At 33.8% G+C, this 22,473-nt stretch overlaps 1 protein-coding gene across 11 annotated transcripts in view; it reads left to right on the forward strand.

The window, feature by feature from the left end:
* The window catches only part of LOC115448299 (dual 3',5'-cyclic-AMP and -GMP phosphodiesterase 11), a 239,158-nt gene that overhangs the window by 107,702 nt on the left and 108,983 nt on the right, over window positions 1–22,473 (forward strand). For 3 of the 11 annotated variants that reach the window (XM_037437267.1, XM_037437266.1, XM_037437268.1), the window contains exon 2: window positions 8,554–8,891. The exons of 4 other annotated variants lie outside the window; for them this stretch is intronic. In XM_037437267.1, the coding sequence (XP_037293164.1) occupies window positions 8,756–8,891 (136 nt within the window). In that variant the 5' untranslated portion in view covers window positions 8,554–8,755. Of the gene's footprint in view, window positions 1–8,553; window positions 8,892–21,808; window positions 22,067–22,473 lie in introns of all 11 variants that reach the window. 4 more of the 11 variants (XM_037437270.1, XM_037437271.1, XM_037437272.1 and 1 more) reach the window with 4 other exon arrangements.

The following is a 22,473-nucleotide window of genomic DNA, read 5'->3' on the forward strand; positions in this document are numbered from 1 at the left end:
GGTGGACCCACGCAATGCGTAACCCAACTAGTACAATTAAACTTAACAAGTTTGAATTAGAAATATACAGTGATGCCTCAACTACGGGATGGGGTGCTGCATGTGGTGAGGAACGGGCTAGCGGCATGTGGACGCATATTGAACGGTCGTGTCACATAAATTATTTAGAAATTCTTGCTGCCTTTTTTGCACTTAAGACGTTTGCTAAAGCTTATCATAACTGCCAAATCCTTTTGCGGATAGATAACACCACTGCTATTTCGTATATAAACCGCATGGGAGGTGTCCAATTTCCACATCTCACTAATGTCACGCGAAAATTATGGCAGTGGTGTGAAAAACAAAACATAATTGTTTTGCTTCATATATAAGATCTTTTGATAATAATATCGCTGATGCGGAATCAAGACGAGTCCACCCAGACATTGAGTGGGAACTGTCAGATTATGCTTTTCAAAAGATAATAAAAAAATTCGGGATTCCTGATATAGACATATTTGCTAGTAGAATTAACAAGAAATGTAGCAAGTACATTTCATGGCACAGGGATCCAGATGCATACGTCATTGATGCCTTCACTATTTCGTGGTCTGCCTTCTACTTTTATAGTTTTCCACCCATAGCTGTCATTTTAAAAGCTTTAAGAAAGATTATTAACGACAACGCTAAGGGCATTATGGTGGTACCATTATGGCCCACACAACCATGGTATCCGTTATTCACAAGCCTTTTAATATCTGATCCTATTATCTTTCAACCTTGTAAGAATCTGATTATTTCTCATTCCAGCAATCGAGACATACATCAGAAAATTACCCTGGTTGCCGGGATATTATCAGGTCATCGTTCCTAAGAAGAAAAATTCCTTCAGCCTCAATAGCGATCATATTAGCTTCACTTTCCGACAGCTCACTCAAGCAATACGATACTTGCCTTAAAAAATGGTTTTCATTCTGCAAGAGCAATAATTTAAATTTATATAAAACATCTGTCCCGGCAGTTATAGCTTTCTTAACTCAACTGTATGAGTCTGGCGCTCAATATGGTACTCTAAATAGCTGTAGATCGGCATTATCATTAATTCTAGACGAAAGCATATGTAATGACGATAGTGTTAAACGCTTTTTTAAGGGCATCTACAAACTTCGCCCTCCATTACCTAAGTATAGTTCAACTTGGGATACATCTAAAGTGTTGAACTGCCTGTCTTCTTGGTATCCTAATGAATCCCTAAATTTAGAAAAAAATTGCAAAAAAATTGGTTACCTTGCTTGCCTTATCAACAGCTCATAGGGTTCAAACCCTTTCGAAAATAAACATTAATAACATAGTGATTATGTCTAACGAAATTCGCATCAAAATCCCAGACCTTATAAAAACGTCTCGTCTAGGAGCAACACAACCTGAGTTGCTTTTACCTTTTTTTCACGAGAGACCTGAAGTATGCCCTGCTAGAGTTCTAAATTGCTATCTAGAATTAACTAAGATATTACGTAGTAATGATTATCTTTTTATAAGCTTTAGAAAACCTTACAAATCAGTTACTTCGCAAACTTTGAGCCGCTGGATAAAATCTACTTTATGTGATTGTGGTATCGATGTGTCTACGTTCACTGCCCATAGTACTAGACACGCATCTACCTCTAAAGCATATAAACTCGGAGTTAATTTGGACCTAATAAGAAAAACAGCTGGTTGGTCCAACTTTCAAACGTTTGCTAAATTCTATAATAGACCTATACATATTCCTGATAATGAGGAAGATTCTTTTGCTAGACACATTTTGCAAAATGATTAATAAATGATTATTACCTAAATGAATAGTGAATAATTGTTTTAATTCATAATCAATTTTGAGAGTTGATATTTTTCTATATGACTCTCAACATCTACAAGTGTTCTCATAATTGCTAATCTAAGAGTACAAAACACGAGTATAATTAATGATCCCTATGTCCCTTACACCCTTAAAAAATATCAACATGTCAGTACTTGCTCTAAACTAAATGATAGCTGACGGTTGGAGATGTCAAAAGAAAAAAAAAAAAAAAAAGAGGTTTCCCTCAAGTAAGTGCAGATGGCGACACCGATGTGTGTACTACAAGTGTTCTCATAATTGCTAATCTAATTCGTACAAAACCCTCGTATAATTATGATAGAACTTCACTTAGGTAAGTTCGTTTAATCATTAAATATGTATGAGATTGAAAATATACAACGGATAATAAAGAAAAATGGCACATCTGCATTTCAGCCTTGTCCACATACGATTTCATTTAAAGAACATTATAAATGCATTAGCGGGATAAAGTAACCTCTAGCATGTTTTACGTCACGTCCGCGAAGTACATTTGCGAACAATTTAAAATTCTTAATTCATATTTTACTAGATTTAGATGTTGGATGGAATATGGTAATAAGTACAGAATACAGATTAGTATAGATACTTCTTTTTTCAAACCTGTTTTATAACAATTCATATTCACTATTATGCTTTTATGCTAATATTTTAAATGTATTTTATATTCGATCTTGTGTGTGACCTCTTATCAAAGCTTTATATCCAGTTAGGTAAAACTTACGATCAATATGATTTATTGCACTGCAAGATCGGCCTTCCACTCATGTTATTGAACTTGTAAAGGTCGCCTTAGCTCTGTAAGTAATTACGAGTATTTTATAAAGCATTTTATTCGTTGCGTTGTTTTTAACACAACTAAAGGTATTCACAATTACTGAATAACAAGTTTCTTGCCATTTTGCGTGCCGAATACGTAGGGTAGGCGCAACAAGTTATTGTAGGTGTTTAAGTAAAAATATGTTTAATATCAGCAAGTATTCCGTGTGATGATTAAATAACGTTTTAACAGAAGTTTTGCAGTAGACCTACTTGGGATTTTTTAAGGGCACGTAAAGTTACCCTACGGTACTCTGGTAACCGCAGTAAAGTCCAGATAGAATGTCAAATGATGAAAGATCATTCCCCTTTGTCAGTCGACACAATTATGTCGGCCTATATGAACCGGATATACATAGGCTGATTCTAATTAAAGCTGAAATTGCAAAAGTTTGCAATTGTCGCGAAATAAAAAATAAACATCGAAGATGTTTGTTGCGCTCGTATACATAAGCTAAGTAACCTTATAAATTACAGTTATGGCCTCAATCGGAACGGCACCGCATTGTCAACTCCACTTACCTGAAAGGTCATGTTGATATTCAGTTAGTTTTTGTCGTTTTGTGCTCCCGAGGGCACAACCTCGCGCGTGACGTCATGCTCCAGATGAATGAACATCCCCCTAGACGCCCGCCCCCTACCCGACGGTCAGTTTTACACAAGCGATGAGCTTCAATATCGCCACCGAAACATCTGTCGTTCAGTGTCGAATTCACTTTTCCCCTCGGACAATGTTTTCACAGAATTCGAAAGTTCTGGAATAATGAGAAAATTCTTTTCGCACAAACGAATTTAACGAACGCTGCGCTGTTTAAACATTTTTATTAAGATTTTTGAGGGTAGAAATACACGTGACAGAATTTAGATTGGAAAATGTATGTTGCGACTCTGAGTAGTTATTAAAGTTTCATAATTCGCTTGTTTGTGAAACAGAAATGAAATACATATTTTTAGTTCTTTAATTTTCGTATACCTATAATTATTGTTTTTTCTCTATACCCTATAGTATAAATGTGTCTGTATAGATGTGTGCGTTTTAAGTTAAAGCAGAATGTCTATCGACTGCAATATTGCAGCGGTTGCCAATCCACGCCGTATACGCTAAGGGTCTCGGTCAGTCGCCATTCCATATTTGGCCTCCGGTGAGTCATCGTGGCCTGGCTCACAAGAACTGAACTCGATTTAAGAGCCTTAGCAGACCGGTCGTCAGATGAACGACAGTTAAAAACGAACATTTTTCATCATACGGTGATGTTATTTATGTTTCATATAATCTATACTCATATTTAGCTGAGAAGTTTGTTTGTTTTAACGCGGTAATCACAGAAACAACATACATTTTGAAATATTTCCACTCATAGCAACCTACATTACTCCTAAATGCTATAGGCTAATTTTATCCCGGAAAAAAATATAGCGGGAACATTATTTCGATAAATCTTTATACGTAGGCAGTATATATTATGTAAAAATGTATCTTATCGTATTGGAGTTATCGTAACAACTAATTGACGTTTTTATCTCACTTAATTACGTTTCGCTTACGTTTCATCATACTTTTGGTGTATTTATTCAAAGAATATTCGTTATCCACGTAGTTATAAAAATGAGTGAAACTAGACTATTTTCTATAATAATTTACTTAACAATTTACTATCATTTAATGTTATAGTCATATAGTTTTAAAGTATGGAATGTATATCTATACGCTCCCATAGCGCTAAATGTAACAAAATCGATTTGAGCAAGGCAACATTGATAGATGAACACAGGGCAACCTCACAGACATCCCCATCTGTCATGTGGGCAGACGTTTGCAAGGCGAACTTTTCCTTTGTTGCATACATGTTTTCTTTATTGATTCTCAACTTATAGCTTTGTGAGCAATGTTCTGAGTTCTTCGAACGCTGGACAAAGAATTTAATATCAATTGGACGGTAAAGTGTTGGTCCGCGCGACGTAACTTCTAATATTTAACGTCGTCTTACGCGGACAGTGTGGGTCACAAATTCCATTTATAAGAAAAAAAATACCGAGATACTATTTGCACTTTCTTTTTGTAGGTAATACGTTGTGAACTCGTATACAAAGGGTTTTACTGTGGTTGTAACTAGTAAATTGCGTTTTATTAAAATTATATTTAGGGCTGAGTTTCAATAAGGTCGCCCTTTTGAGGCTGGCTGTTGTAGTTATCGATGTTTAGAAAGGTTGCAGTGACGTGGTGCGTCTCCCTAAACGCGAACAGTTTCTTGGAAGCCATACCACATCGGTTCCTTGCACGAGCACATGACACCGCTTCTATGAAGTGAGCGGACGTAACTGTCCAGTTGATAGCTTCGCTGTAAAGGCTACACACACGTACACATAGCTTTATCTCACCTATTAGTAGTTTGGAATAAATTATGAGTGCACGTCCTTTATCTGTCTCGAACTTGAACAGCGGCTTTTAAAGATTATAATAGTGATTCTGAATGTAAATTTTAGTAATTGGTAGTGAGATTTTTTATATGAAAATATGTTGTCCTTATATTTACGCGAATGTTAGACATCGAGATAAAATTATTTTTCAAATTTTATCGCAATAATTTTATTATTAGAACTTTGCAGCCTTCTTGGCCTTCATTGAGGTGGTCGTCCGTTAATTCGGTTAGAATCTACCTACATTTTACAATTATACATTCTGTATGTAATGGCGTGATGTTGTTTGATTATAATATAATCTGCCTGTGTTTAAATTACAAATAATAATAACAATATGAGAGTTATGTGGTTTTCGGAATAATATATAATTTGCGACGTTAAGTAGGTAAGTATACATTGGACATCGAATACAGGTGGTGCTCAATGTCATACAAGGAAATAATTATTTTACATAAAATGTTAAACCGACATAAATGTGCATAAATCATTTTCAAGTTTGCAATATAATCGAAACAATTGTTGAGGTATGATTATTGATAATCTATAATAATTTCAAAATAAGCTTAATCGACCGCACCTCTTGTGTGTGTATAATGAAATTGCGGTAATAATATACGTTGTTTTATTGTTTTCTTGGCGAGCAGGAAAACAGCGTGAGGAAATCGACATTGGAATATAATTTTAAATGCCCATACTATGCGCATAGTCCTTTTTATTAGTAATTTACACAGCGTACAACGTGCTAATCATGTAAATGGTATTTGTACCTTCAATACCTTCAAACGTGTTGTTTGAGGCTAGACCATATGTAATGGACACTCAGCAAAATCGTATTCTTTGTTTAGTGCGCGGTCACAGACCGGCTGTGGAAGGTCAAGGCATTTCCATACATACATATACATATATTAATCCGTACGAGCGCGGGAATGTTTCTTTAAACAAGGACAGAGTTATCGCTCTTCCGTTTACTTTATGAAAGCAAAACGTTTCAAGATAATGTTTTATAACATACTGTAGGCATATAATTTTGTTCTACGTACTTACCGTATAAAATAAGTCCCATAAGGAAGGAATGATAAATAATGCTATAATACAAGAACGTTATTCAATATTCTGTACTCGATTACGTCGAAGTCACTGAACTGTTTTTCTATGAATTTGAAATAACCATTAAGTTGTTATCGAAGTAATAGTGAATTGTTAAGGTAAATAACCGTATTAGAAGTGAATTTAACATTAATACAATAATGTTTGTATTTAATATGTGTGAAATTGGTTTCTTTTATAAAAACATTAGAATCGTTTCGAAGTAAGATATCCCATTGCCCAAGGCTAGCAATGGGACAGTATTTATGAATGAATTAATGAAGAATTGTATGAACAATAACCAGGTACTTACAAAATAAAAGAATTCCACGCTCTGTGATAATTAACGTAGTAATATTACAAAAAAAAAATACGTACAATCGTCAACTTTAAAAACCGTTTCAAAATGAGAAATTTTAAAGAATTATACTTCACTTAAAGCATCCATAAGTATATAGTTTTTATTAACTGTTTCCTCAATGTTATATAACTACACGATATTATTATGGCTGAAATATATTTAATAACCACCTATATTTCTTTCATGTAAATTTTATTTTATTAAATGTAATATATTTAGCGTCTTTTCACTAAATATTAAACATTTGTAATTGTAATATGTATTATAGATTTGGTATAATAATATATGGAGTTAGTTTACTTAGACAGCCTCGGTGGAGTAAGTAGTTGTATTGCATGCGCGGCACGGCAGCGTTCTGAGGTACTGAGTTTGAATCCTGGGTCGGGCAAAGTGATATTTGGGTTTTTCTCCTTAGTATCAGCCCGAAGTCTTGAATTTGTACCCCCTATGGCGATAGGCTCGCCCCCTATCACATCATGGGACGGAACACACTTGTCTGAAAGTGGATGCCCTGGTTGTGCCTCTGTATACCCCTTTGGCGATAAATGCGTGATTGTGTGTATGTGAGTAAGTTTACATTAACCTACGTGTTTTACGTTAACCGTATTCCGGTAGGTCTTGTTTTAAACACGTGTGACCTCGGTACTCGGTACAATTTGTGTGAAGAATATTGTAACAGGTTTTTTATCAGATGCGTGAAGTCAATATATTGAATGTGATTTTGCAAAAATTCACAAGTGTTGTTACGAACTCGTCTTGCTACTTTTTGGAACGAAATACAAATATTTTATTGTTATATAATATCTTATCTTGCTCTAACTTTAATATATAATATGATACTATAAATGCGAGTTTGTGAAAATGTATGTGTGCGCGCATTAAGTTTAAAAACAGGTGAACTGATTTGTATGAAAATTAGCATACACATAGACTGTGTTCTGGATTTACTTTTTAATCCAGTAACTAACTCCCGTGGAGGATTTTTTTTATTCTTTTTTTTTAAATACATGGCACAGACTCCGTATACTAACTGTATCTAACCTAAACAATGTTGTGTAATTTCCAAACGTACGAATAGTTTTAAAACATAATCGAAATTGTTTGAGTAACTTAAATGATAATATTGTGAATAATGAAAACTATTATTTTCACAATCACCATTTTCTCCGTTATTCTTTAATGGAATGGATATATTTATAAATACTACGACTGTTACTTTTAGTAGATAATTAATATATTATAGTTAATATTAATTTATTAATATCAACAATATATATTAATTATCTCGTAAATCTATATTTTTATAAAATTTTAACCTGTTTTTATACAAGAGTTTCTCGCATGATAGAGGCTATAACAAATAGATATAATAAAATTCGCGATTTCGTTTTATTTTATATCACAAAAGTGTATTCTTCTGTTGTATTGCTCAAATACAAACAAGTAAAATCCTATGATACGACCTCGCAAAAGAGACTATCTTTATATTATACTCTTGTCTGTATTGTACAGAAAGTAAAGCACGTAATTCAGGCTGATATAAATTAGACATAAATATATCAATAAACATCATTATCTTGTTTTATGGCAGCATAACCTATCATTATTAAATTTAAAAGTATCAAATTAAATTAAATTATTGTCATGCTAAACCGGTTCTGGCAGCATGTCCTCGTTTTCCATTTTTGACGTCGTATAGATATTGCTTACAATAACAAAACTAGTCCTGTCAGTGTAATGATCGTACATCTTTGATGACTTTCACTTTCATATTATGACGGCGCAAAAACTTAGTGAATCGTCCCACAAATGGATTTTTTGTTCTGCTCTCGCGTGACGACGGACAACGGAAACAACCGTACATTATGGAGCACTCAGCTTGAACTATACAATATGTCTCCGCCCCACTTTGGTCGACATGGCGTCTAATTTCATGTTGTTATTATTTTTGTTTCGTCTGCCTCGGCCAGGGGTTTAAAACTACAGTTTTGTTTTTTTTTCTTTTCAGTTACTATTGCACGGGGCCTCGCCCATGTAGTGTTTCGCTCGGGCGGTGATGGCTACGGATGACCTTGATTTAGTGTTGTTTTTGTGATCGGTGCTAGTGAGTGGTTGGTGACAGTTCTCTTGTCGGCCATTGCAAGTGTGGTTAGTGTTGCCAGTGGTACTAGTGATGTGACAGTCTATGGAAGCGTCAGGGTGCGCCCGGAATGTTTACGAAGCACGGCAAGACCGCTGAGCGGTGCCATCATCCCCACCCCCATAGGGGTTGTAAGAAGAAGAAGCAAGCCCCGCATACGCCCTGGAAGTACTTGATGAATTGCCCACTCGTTAGAAAATGTTTTGGTACAGTATTCTTTTTTTCATTTTATTTTTATCCGTTGTTTTGTTTTTTTTTTTTGTACATAAACAGATAATATAAACAGATAACAATAAACAGATCTAGGTTGCATTCTCATACTTGAGGCATTTAAAGTAGTCAAATGCATCTTAAAAAATATAGCTAAAAATTAACTAGAACATATTACTGCCTGCGGATGATTTTAAATAATTTAAAAATATATTTTTTACTAACATAATTTTCAATTAGTAATAATTGTAATTGTTAAATGAAACATCTAGTATAATCTTATCTTTGTTAGTTTTATTAAATCACAGACAAAGAGCAAATACTGATAAGATAAAGCGTAGCAGGTTTCTAAGAAAAAATAAATTCTAGATGTAAATAAATATGGTGGAACTTTTAAAAATTAAAATTCCAGATTCAATTCATCTTGTTGATGCATCTTGACGCTGTATCTCTAAAGTTTATGAAGATATTTGAATTTAATATTTTCTTACCACCGCGCACTGTGTGCACGCACCACTGTCTGGTATTGTTCTGAAATTCGGGCATTCGATTACATTATCACGGTAAATAATTAAATTTGCTTAATATTTTACCGAATAGAAAAGCCTGTACGTAGTGGTCGTGCAAAAAATGAACATTCACATCATCTTTCACCATTTTTATTTTGCAACGTTACTGAAAATTTATTATTTTCGTAGTCCTTGGAGGCTGGTTGTGTTATTATTTTAGTGGTCTTAGGGGCCCAAAGTCTTCTCAAAAAGCATCTTGGTTCTCTCATAATAAATCTCTAAACATTCATTTGATTTGATGCAAGTCTTAATACTATACTTTTAATACATTTTTAATTAGAGCTATGGAACGCTTCTTGTTTTTCTAATATTTCTTGATGAAGGTAATAATTATTTTTGGTTAAACCATCAGTAATATCTTTGATGAGCAACTGTTTTTTTGTGATAACAACGCATTCGCCGAAGTTATTGTCTTTACTTTGTTAAATTGGAATTGTATGAGTCTTCATAATTAATGATATTCAATTACTGTAATTGTTAGATCACGTGACGTGTCTAATATCTTGGCTGCGTCTTCTAAGCTCGATGATCTATTAAGTGTGTGCTGTAGAAATCAGTGACGATCCACGGCCGATGAACGTACTCGACCTTGCCGCGGCATTCCGTCCCGTCTCGATTAACTGATGGACTGCTGGCTCAACTGATCGACGCCATTTTAATCTACAACAGTGTATGTTTCGCATTTATCTCGCGGTGTTTCAGTTTGGACATACCACATTCAGAAGCTTCTCCAATTGTTGCCCCTACCATTTCTAGTTTATGTAAGTTAAGGAAAATTCCATAAGTTGGAACTAGTTTTATATTTTATGTTAATGATGTTTTGATTATTCTGACACGAAAATTAAAGTTATATATACTTGTATTATGACACCAGAGGTCGTCACTGTCTGTTTTGTATGATGTCACCGTAAATACATTCCATTTGTCGTAGTGTGTTTAGATGTTACGCAATCGTGTTACACATTGTTTATTATTGTTGATCTTTAAAAGAATAATAATGAATGACAATTGTCTATTGTGAAGTTGTGATGGTGATTTAGTTAGACGTCATTGGTGTCACTAGATCATTGACTTTAAATACACGCTGTTTATGAACTCAATAGCAAATGAAGTTCCAACCCAACCTAACCTAGTTATCAGGTTACAATTCAGAGCACAGTGGTTATTTGGAACAAGTGTTTATTATGAAAACTGAAAAATTAATAATCAAGCTTTATTGTTCATACTAAGATTATTGCAAGAAATTATTCGAATTTTATAATATAAACCAAATCTTAGATAATATTTCAGTATCTTTTTATAAACACTGCGAGTGCGTTCGTGATTAAATCGTTTTATGATGTCTTGTAACTGTTCACTTATTTTTTTAATAATCCCCGCACAATGTTATGTATTCAGATATTTCTAGAACGTTTGCATATAATGCTAGTACGAAATGGTTATGATTGTTCATTGTTACAGCAAATTGCACACAGACAATGACACTATTCAATATAAATTATCTTTAGGAAGTTCACAGTCAGTTGAAAAGATTTAATGCGTTTGAGTTCAGTTTTTTAAGACTCTTCGATGGATATCCCAGTTACCTTAGCGGGGCGGCCGCAAACAAAAAATGAGTTGAAAACTCGATTTGCGGTCGAGCCGTGAGTCATGCTTCGGTTTGCAGTTCCGCGACGGAATGCGAGCCTAACCACTTGCATTTAAATGAGTTTAGTGTAATTATCTCCTAAGTACAGTCAGCCACAAAATTATCTAAAATTCAAAACTTCAAAAGGCGTTTACACATTAACTTTAATCGAAATATTATTTTTTCTTTATCAAAAATTAATTAAACGCTTTGAAACTTATTTTAGTAAAGATAAAACGATTGTTGATTTATACACAAAAGTTTAGAGGCGATGTGAATTTTTGAATTTGTTCAGCTACTCTTGTGACTGACTTTACGTAGTGCTTAAATATTGTAAAATACTTTATTTTAAAATAAAGAAATTGCTTTAACAAAATCGTGTCGACTTCTTAGTTTTCGTTTATAAATCAACAACGTTACGCTGAAAAACAAGACTAAACTTATTTTCTATAAGCGATAAGATTATTGCCAATATTTCTCGCTTATACAATTCCTCTAAATTGTTCTTGTGTTAAGCGATAGGTCGACCGATTTATCGAGTTCACTTGTTGCGCTTTGGCATAGATGCCGTCGCGTCGCGTCGTCTGCGTCCGTCCGAGTTGTCGCTCATTTCTTTACGATACATTAACCACAGCCCTGATGAGTTTTTGCCAGGGTTGTCATCTATATTATCGACCACCTACCATAATATAGACGTAGATAATTTACTGTTTGAATTATCCCATACTTCTTTCATTTTAATTTCAGTCCTTTAAGCAATTAGTGTCGGGTAGCAGTTGTAATTCTCGAGTTAGACTCAAGCGTAGCGACCTTGCAATAACGCAAAGTAATGAAACTGTCCCAGAAAGTCTCATTTGTCTTAGTACCAGCAGTGGATTTAGTCACAGCAACTTCAAGTGTTTAATAAGGTTCACTTTGCAGTGTTATTGCATTAGCATTTTTCTAATATTGGAACCCTTCTCCGATATTTCAAGTGACTTATCTGCAATAACAAGTACAGACACCATTGCCAATGTTGGAAAGGCTTTTAACGAGATTTTAATGTTTTCGCTTGCAAAATTTATTGCCGTTGGCGCCAAGAGTGGTATCTTCAGGGATTTACAACTGTACGTAATTTGCTCGCCTCCTCGGCATTTCTTGGTAGCAAATTGCAGGCGTCGTATATTTTTTTCCTGTATAAAAAAGGAATTAGAGCCTCGTGTTACCTGTACGAAGGATTAGGTTTTGTGTTAGTTGCTCATATATTTAATAGACTATTTATATGTCTCACTTTTAATAAAATAATTTTATTTATTTATTGCACTTAATGTACAAATGTATACAGACTTAATGCTATTAAAGAATCGCAAATAGAAATTAGGTTTTTGACGATTCCAACAAATTAACAATTTTGGAATAGTTGATTATTTTATTAAGAGTGCGATATGTTAGACAATAGACCTGATCATGCAATATTGATAGGAAACAAATTTTAATATTCACATGTAAGTACAATATTCGAAGTATGATTTTCACAATGCTCAAGACAAGGTACGTATTTGATTAGTCTCTACCTTTCCGCATTTCCCTTAGGGGGAAAAACATATATGTTATTTGTCCACAAAATGAGTTTCTGATCTGACCGTTGGTAAGCAAACACGAGCGGAAATTGGTTCTTCGCTGGCTCCCATCAAATTACACGTATTATTGACATAAATATTGAGGATAACAAAATAATATCTTCTGATTATAATATGCATAAAGGTTATAACAATAAGGCGCCGCGTAGACGCTGTCAACTCGTCGCCGCAAAAAGATAAAACTAAGAGTAGCTAAAGCAACTGCCAGTTTTGTATTAGTGTAGAAATTCGCTATAAAAAGCGTTCGCGAGACGCTTAAGCTATGATTGGAGAACTATCCGAAATTTTACTTGAGGGTTCGGTACCCTCACTGATCGCAATACAGTAACACATTTTCTTACAATAGTTTAGTGTTTTCATCGGGACAAGTCGCACTGTTCATGCCGTAGTTTATACATAACGGTATACTTTTTTCAATAATAATAGTTTTAATATTGCACATGAGTTAAAGGAAATTAGTCTTTATATGAACACTTATTAATATAATTATGTATTGTTCCATATTTTAAATTTAAAAAATCGTAATATAATGGTAAAATCTTATGGCTTACATAAATAAATAAAAAAACAAAATTAGATTTATTCACTAGCTAAGTACGAGGACACACTAACTATAAGTACTTTGCGAGTTCCAATTAATGTAACGCAAAGTTTTTTAAAATTTAATAATTTAATTTGTTTTATTCCTATTGAGAAAAAAAAATAAGCATACAATTTTTAAATCACGATTCATTTGAATAAGCTTGTAGGTATAATTCGTCCAATTATTTTGCAGTACAGAAATCGAACGTTTTACCTCCTAAAACCACAAACGTGATTAGTTTAATTACGTTTGCATGGAAAATTTTAACTTTATTTTACCTGCATGAACGCCATCATATATTGTTGTATATGTTTTTATTGCACTGAATAACTAAATAATGAATACATGAAGACGAGCGTGACATTAGCCTGATCATAGATGATATCAACTATAAATACAAACAGTAGGAACACTATCCAAAACTTTAAATTACAAAGTTCGCTTTGGCGATACACTGGGCTCTTCATCTAAAAAAAAAGATGTATAAAAATACATATACGTTATAAGACATGAGATGTTATGCGTCATAATGTCCATAATTAATAAATTATTCAGTTAAGATGTATAACAGCCGCACTCAGTGACGCCAAAGAGTTTTAATGATTAGCCATTTTCTTTTATTCCAGTATTTCGCGAAAAGGTGAATTGAAAATTTCCGAAAACTACCAATACATTACTATTTTCCTGCATTTAGTAAAAATATAGGTATTAATTCGTTCTGAATGCAGTTACCGAATACAAAAACTGTCTCATGATCCAAGTTAAGTGACGTTTCTGCGTGAGGCCGTTAATATTGTATTAAAATGATTGCAATATTGTATAGTCCGTTTTAATTAAACTCGTACAAGTTTACAATACAGCAGGGGCCTTATTCTCTATCCCGCACGTTATTTTACCAGTGCGTAACAAGCACGTAACACAACGCATCATGTTTAGGACTATAGAAATTTGGCTTACAGAATAGCATCCCACACACATTTCTCGAAGATAACATGACACGGCCGCGTTACGCGTTTACACTATCATACAGAATAAAGGCCCAGCTGTCTTTTCAACGTGTGTCAACTCTCTTGCGGATTGAAAGGTACGGTGTACGGAAATTAGTTTTCTCATACTATAATTGAACGTACGGAACGAGTAAAACTGTATTCCCATTTCATGTTTGTAGTTTAGTAAACATTCGCAAAACCAGATAAGAGATGGTTAGATATTAGCAGACTAAGTGCCTGTTCCACGAGTCTCAAGTTTTTGACAGTATTAAACAGCTGTTTAATACTGTCAAAAACTTAAAACTTTTATTAGCTAATACAGATAGTACTTTGTGAATTATCGTTTGCTTTCACGGTGAAGGAAAACATCTTGAGGAAACCTGCATACCTGAGAAGTTCTCTATAGGTATTCAAGGATGTGGGAAGTACACCAGTCCTCACTAGGCCAGCGTGGTGGACGAAGGCCGAATCCCTCTCGGTACTACAAAAGGCCCGTGCCCAACAGTGGGACAGTATATAATACAGGGCTAACATTATCATTATTATTATTATTTTATTACAGATAGTACTTATATTATTACTATTATTGGAGCATAGATTTAAGTGCGTCTTTTTTATTTGATCGTCTTATACATTTACGGCGTGAGTAGCGTTTATACCGAAATTGTGAAAGTTTACGAACATCTTTGGATGATTGGATGTTTATTAAGAGTGAACTAAAGGATTTTATCCTTGGATTTTAGGGCAGTGGGGCTCATAATTCCGATAAGTTTTCTCTCACGCAGACGGCGCTACGAGCAATATCCAGTAATCCAATGTTATTATTTTATCCTGTGTTTATTTAAATGGGAATAAATGTAAATGCTTCAGGTTTTAATGTATTTATAACTTGACTTGGTTATATAACATACTGAACATACTTTAAATTAAAATATTTAAGTCATAACGGGTAATAAACTCAAAAGTTTTAAAAAATATATATGCTAATTAAGTCATTAATTATGAATACTGACGCAAATACACCTTAATACCGATGGCTCAAGGCCTAATAAATTCAATTATTTCAGCAAACTTCTACTTGTGGCGTCATTGGTTAATTTGATTAAACTTTTATTGTTATACTGTATATTAGGTATTGCTCGCTGTTCCGCTTTTGTGAAAGACCTAATAAAAGACCCACTTTTTCCGAGACCTTTCCTGGATAAAGTTAGTCTTTATATTAATCTAAGACATAGTATATCTATCATATATCAAAGCTGTTTAGCGTTAGTTACGTTTACTACCAACAAAACCTAAATATCCAAACCTCCCAGAAACATCACAAAATTTTGCATTTTTATTCTAAATATTATATAGTCTACTAGGCGTGATTCGTGGCTTCGCCCACCTTAAAATCCTTTGCCGCTACAAAAGGCTCTTAATGACTGTACCGATTCATAAGGCTTTTTGTATGACGACAACGTCATCTTTTTTGAAATCTGATTAAAAACTTCAATTAATTTCCACGTGAAGAAGTTACCGGGGTAAAAAATAGCCTTTGTATCAATCCAGTATATGGTCTATGTGTTCCAAAATTCATCCAAATCTGTTCAGCCGCGTCTGAGTTTACTTCTAACATACACCCAATGATTTAAACTTGCGCATTCATAATATTAGTAAGGTAAGATGCGGCAGTGGGACAATACAGACTGTGGAGGAAGATGCGTTAATACAAACCGGTTTGTTGTTTAGTGATAAAATGCAAGCCGCGTATGGCCGAAGCGTGCAGGCCACGATTTTTCCCGGATGAATACATTACGCCGCCTTAGTATTCCATCGTAGACTGCAAGATTGCGTTACCTTGTCACTTAATCCCGCAATGCATATTACAACGCCTGAGGGTGCATTACTACAGAGTATAAGTTCGCTGTCAGCTGCTTTGTTGGAAAAATGAATAGAAGCCGTTTGCAAATGTGGCTTTTCATTTCTGTCATGACTATATTTGAATTAATTACTATTTCTCAGTTAGTAATTGTATGATTTATGTTTGTTTCTTTTCAAAAGCGATTTAGCCCATTTATCGATTAATTCGACTGTACGCGGAGTAAGTTCAACACTCATTTTATCTATATTTCACAAAGAGTATGTGATATAGATAATCGTTTTAATTTGATTCTGCAATAGGCTGTCCAACTGTCTTCAACCTGCAGTTATAATTGATTATATCTTACTAATATTATAAATGCGCAAATTTGTGTTTGAATGTTTGTCAGAAATAAACAGAGAGATAGACGAACGGATTTAGATGATGTATGAAACACGAATAGAACATGTCCTGCATTAACACATGGGCTACTTTTATATAGTTTTTTAAATAAATGGCGCTTAGGTCCTACAGTTAGTGCTAGAATCACAACAGTGTTTGAGGAACTTTTATAAGATAAAAGGCTTTGCTCGTTTGTGAAGCCACAAGAACATCTAGTTATTCATAATAAATAATGTACGATTAATACCAGTTTTTTTAAAACGCAATTAAGATCTGCACTTGCCTTGTGTTTTTTGTATTCGACATGTTTTAGTTCCGAAAACATAATTGGAAACCAGGTAAAATACAGCTTACAATATGGATGTGTTAAAACAATTGTTTTTTTAACAGAGCATAAAATATACGTACGCAATATTGGCACAGTTGTTCGGATATTTTTTCAATGTATTAAACGACGAAGTAATAATTCATAATAAAAATTCATAAAAACCATACGTACAGCAGTTTTTTTATTTTGGATTGAGTAATTAATAATGATCGAAATCATTACTTTTGGCGGATCACGATTATAATATATATTTTTCTAGGCTTATTTTAAATTGTCAGGTGTTTATCCATCAATTAAATTCCAAGCTGGCTGAATATAAAATAGCCATATTTATACAAACAACTGTAATTTTAATTAATTTGTTTTGTGGTTTGTACTATGAATAAATTTTACCTCATGGCTAAAAAATCAGCCCTCTGTTAATTTGACTGATTAATAAATTTAATAAGGTGCTCTCCGGCGATTTGAAATTCGAAAAACATAAAATGAAGCTAAATTATTCGTAGCAGTTCATGTAAAAAACTTCGTTCGCACGTGTAAATTAAATATGTTGTTGTAAAATAAATAAAAAGTACTTAATATTTTAGCAAGGTGAGTGTATATAAGCTAAAACATAAATTCGATATTTCCGTTTAAAGACAGTTTGTCTGAAGGTCTCGATATGTTCTTTTTAAATTGATATTATTACAACTAGTCTAAGTAGCATAAATAGGCGTAGGGGTGTATTTCCACCAGAGATATGCGATGTGGGTAAAGAATGTGGGAATTCGATGCAATGCTGTTAGACTATGTGACGTAATTTGTTAGTTCGTTTCTCTTAGGGATGCGCTAAGTTGGGAAAATAAAATATTTTACTGTTGGTGGATTATAATAGCGCACCGTTCCCTGGGACATCTCTGATGAATACGCACCCTAATGTAAACAATTTGAACTATGTCATGTCTCAAAGGGATGTGCGTGTGTAAATAACATTTCGCTTTTAATTAAATTCTTGTCTGTGGCCTACATATTGATGTAAGAATTGAACACATATTTCGTAACGTGGCTTGATATTCCATTGGTCTGAACTCCCTCTCCCTTTAATAAGAAATAAAATTGATTTTATAATGTCCAATCAGTTTCAGAATGAAATAATCGTGTATCTATTACAGGTAGTAGTTGTGTAATTTTTTGGGCAGATTATTTTGTTATTGTTGTATTTTACATATTAATTTATTTATTCGCTAAAAATACGAATCATCGTACGTAAAGGACTTGACAGGATAGCTAGTTTTTTTCTGTTTGGTTTTTCAGAGATTTATAAGTGGGAAACAAGTTTCCTCTTTAAAATCATATAAATTGTTGCCTACATTATGTACCTATAATTATCTGTAATTGTGTATATAACAAAGTATCACGTACATCACACCTTACGCAATACCGTTTCGCGAGTAACAACAGATAAATTAATTTATCCGCGCCTTACCAGCCCATGCACGTGCACGTCAAATTCAATTGAATACGCACATTGTCGACTTTCAATGCGTTATCGATGTGCTCTAATTAAGTGTTATCGATAAGTATTCGTATTTTCCGTCAATAAATGTGAATTTCCCTAATTAACATTCACTGCGAGATACTTTGGTACGTTCGGAAATCGGATCGCTAATTCTAGAATAGGTCAAATAGATTCCTTTGTAGGTTTATCGTTCGTATTTCGAACAACTTTATTTATTCTCGTGTGAGTTCTTGAACGGTTTCTGTTCTATCAAAGGGCTTTCTTTAATATTAATACTTCGAGTATGTGTTGATAAAAAAAAATCAATCGTTCAATGTGTCTCCGTTTCTAAGACATGTTCTCTGGTTATTGAAATTTTTTCGTGTTTCACGTCGATCATGTTTAAAACTTGATGTATACGCCATTTTTCATTTCACGTTGGCCATGTTTAATACATTGATGTCTATGCCATTTTTCATATATTAAATGTATCGGTCTAAGAAAAATCGACATCTTATTTTAATATAGTTCAAGCTGCGTGAAAAAAGTTTAAATTATAGTTGTGGGTTTTAAAACAAAGTAATAATGACATATTGTATTCGGGACTCATTAATGATTGATGCAAATTTCAATAAATTTATGCAACGTTATTATCGTATTATACAATTTAATACTCTTTTTAAACCAAAGTGCACCAGAACTTGTAAACCTATTAAAGTAATTGGTAGTTGATAACATATTTTACAAACCTTTTAGATATAAAAGATGATATCATGAAAATAACGAGCGGTAGATAGCATTCCATGACCGCGCATGCGTACAGTGCATCATTAAGGGGAATTGGGATAGTGCCGTGTGCTTAAATTTTCATTCTAGCAAAGATATTTTAGTTACTATGTCGTTTTGACATAAACAAGTCTGTTTGTCATGGGTTGGTAGAAGATGGGTTTCTTTTGTTAAGAACATAATTAGAGGTCAATATATCCCGCCCCAACCTGCATTTTCCTTAAATATTCAACGTATCGTCGCTTCCTCTCGTGTTGTATTTCACGGGTGTTGATAATTTACTACCTTAATAATAATAAATAATGAAGACTTAAATATTAAAATGATTATTGTTAATTTAATAAATTTGTAAAATTGCATAATTATACGTTTATAAAAACTACGTCATTTTTCCTTTATAGTATACTTTAACTCGGAACTGGTTTGGTTGAGACTTCAAGGTTGTATAAAATGATTTCTTCGAACAATGTCACTCGATCAGGCAATTTCCCGAGTTCTTAGAGCCATTGAGAATACAGCACGCTGCCTCATTAACCAATCTGGGTATGAAACGAAACATTAAAGAATTTTAAACACAAAAGAAGTTCAGAATTCGCTCTCGAATGAGATTTTACCGTGAAATAATTTCAGATATTTAGACGCTCAACAGACAATTCAATATAAATGGGGCTATATAGTGTGTGGGTCTTAATAAACACAACCGACGTAACCTCTAAAGGAGTCATTAATTACAATTGCAGTGTAGTCGCGCAGGCAGACTCAGAGACAATTTAGACGGGCCCACGCATCGCCCTACATGTACCAAGCCCTATACATTTTGAAACTATTAATGTGCTTGTGCGAATTTTTGTATGTATACGAGAACACGATATCTCGGAAGGTAAACAAAACTCGCATTCTGTTTGCTGATGAAATCGTCTGTTCAGTTTGGTATGGATATTTACTGTTATAGAATAGGATGTTTGTTTTGTGCTCTTTTTATATCAATATATACTATTAGCTTTTGCTCGTGGCTTTGCCTGCGTGAAGAAGTTTTCCGGGATATTTTTTTTTCCGACTTACTTGATATATATATATATTATGACCAAATTACACAAACTCATTATAAATTGTAGCCTTTGTATTATTCTGATGTATAAACGATATTACTGTAAAGTGTCATCCAAATCCGTTAAGTAGTTTTTTCGTGAAAGAGGAACAAAAATAAATACACCCATCCTCACCAACTTTCGCATTTATATTAGTAGGATTGAATTACTTTCAATTAAGTAGGTTTGGCTTAGATTAGGTTCATACTGTTGTCATTTACGAACAGAGTGTGGAAATTACAATAAAACTTTTTTATCGAAATTAGTACACTTCATTTTTTACCGAATAGAAGCTGACACACCTAGATCGAGAATTATTTCAATATTTTATTTCGTACTTTTCTTTTTTTATATTTATAAGGTGTTATATTGAAATTGATAAAATCATTGGTAAAATTGCTTGTAGACCATTTATTAGAGCTCGGCTGACAACCAAATAAATCAAAACAGAACAATTCGCGTCAAATGAGGCAATAAAACGTGCGGTATAAATAATTTTTAATAACCGACGATGTATAACGACATACTCAGAAGGGATCTCTTTACACTTTCGGGACCTTGATAACTAACATCTAAAAGTAAAATTATTAAATTCTCAAGGGATCTGTTCTTAAATTTTGCGAAGCAAGAAAACATAGTTATACTTAATTGACTATTCACTAAAACACCAACCTAAAGTAAAACTTAAACGTGACTAAGATAATATTTACATATTATTAATTAACTAAGTCTAATTATGTTAGTTCTAAGTATGTAGCTACGTTTAATTAGTTTCTATTGCTTAATTTAAACTATCAAAACGTTTACGTATGCTATCACAGTAACTACAATAACTTTTAACGTAATAATTCCAACAATAAAGCCATTCTGTAAATTTTCAAATTGTTGTAAATGTGTTCAAATGAAGCAAGTGGTGCTTTAATGGACGCTTAGCTCGCAGTAACATTAAGTAAAAGACCATACGTTATTTCGCACACTGTATCTCGCTCCCGCTTTTAAGAAGATTAAAATCTGCATAACTGATGCCGCTCATATCAGTGTGTATAGAACTTTTTGCCGGAGTCTTGATGAGAATCTTGTACAACGCCTTTTGTTATATCCAAGAGTACGTACATTATTGAGATTACGACGGCTGTTTCGGTGCGCGGTGATTTAATCAACCTCATACTTATACGATTTATTTTGAATAGAAATTAGTTAGTAACCTGAGGGCAAGGAATAAGAATACTACCGTCCATAGCTACTTCCGTCGTCAATTGTGGGTGTGTTGCTAACCTTTTAGTAAGAATAATCCATTCTTACTAAAAGGTTAGCCACACCATAATTGACATGATATGATTGGGTAGTTATGGTTTCACCTCTAACTTATGAACGCAACAACGAGACGGCCATTCATGTTCACACAAAACTGTTTACAGCTACAGTCACAAACTATCAGCGTAACACGTGTTATCACTATAATCTTCGAAGACTTACATGTTTTTATCTACGTCATTTATTCGAACCGAGATTTTCTGATAAGTATCGACCGATTGTCTTCTCTACGTACATAAATCTTACAGATTAGACACTTATAGATAAGACATGCACTCGTTTTTATAGATAACATGGCTAGCTCTCACAGTTATCGGTAATTGGAATAGTGTAAATTGGTGTCGTAAATCAACCACGTCAGTGTAAAATGTAAGGTGAATGAAAAGTGTTGGTCCAGTGAAGTGATACCGTATGGAGTGAATTGTAATGTAGAGTGGTGGCGGCGTGTCCTGGCGTGCTGATGGCGACTAGAGCACGGTAGCGCCCGCATGGGGCAAACGGCGAGCATGTGTCGCCTGCACGGATCATGTCTTCACCACAAGAAAAGTACGTATCAGTATAACTTTGTTGTACTCGTATGCTTGTTTACGTCGGCGTATACCATTAAGGATCGAGTTACTAATAGTTCTAGTTTTAGTTAACGTTATTTTAATTTGGACATGTATTTTGTGTTGTTATATTTCCCATTTCTTTTTCCTTTAAAATTATATAAACAAGCGCGTATATAGAATATGTGTAATTATAATTGGCAATCTAATGCCCATATTTTACGGACGAGTTGTAGAATTTTTATTAACTGTTTTAACCTACTTAAAAAAGGAGTAGGTTGTCGGCGTGTATTTTTATGCTATAATTAGTAATAATTCTTTTTCCTTTACGTAGTCTTGATAGCGTATGGAGGATTAGGTTTTCTGATAATGTCGTTATAAAATAGTCCGTATTTTTTAGTATAA

The sequence above is a fragment of the Manduca sexta genome, chromosome 10 (assembly GCF_014839805.1).
Source record: "Manduca sexta isolate Smith_Timp_Sample1 chromosome 10, JHU_Msex_v1.0, whole genome shotgun sequence".
Lineage (NCBI taxonomy): Eukaryota > Metazoa > Arthropoda > Insecta > Lepidoptera > Sphingidae > Manduca > Manduca sexta.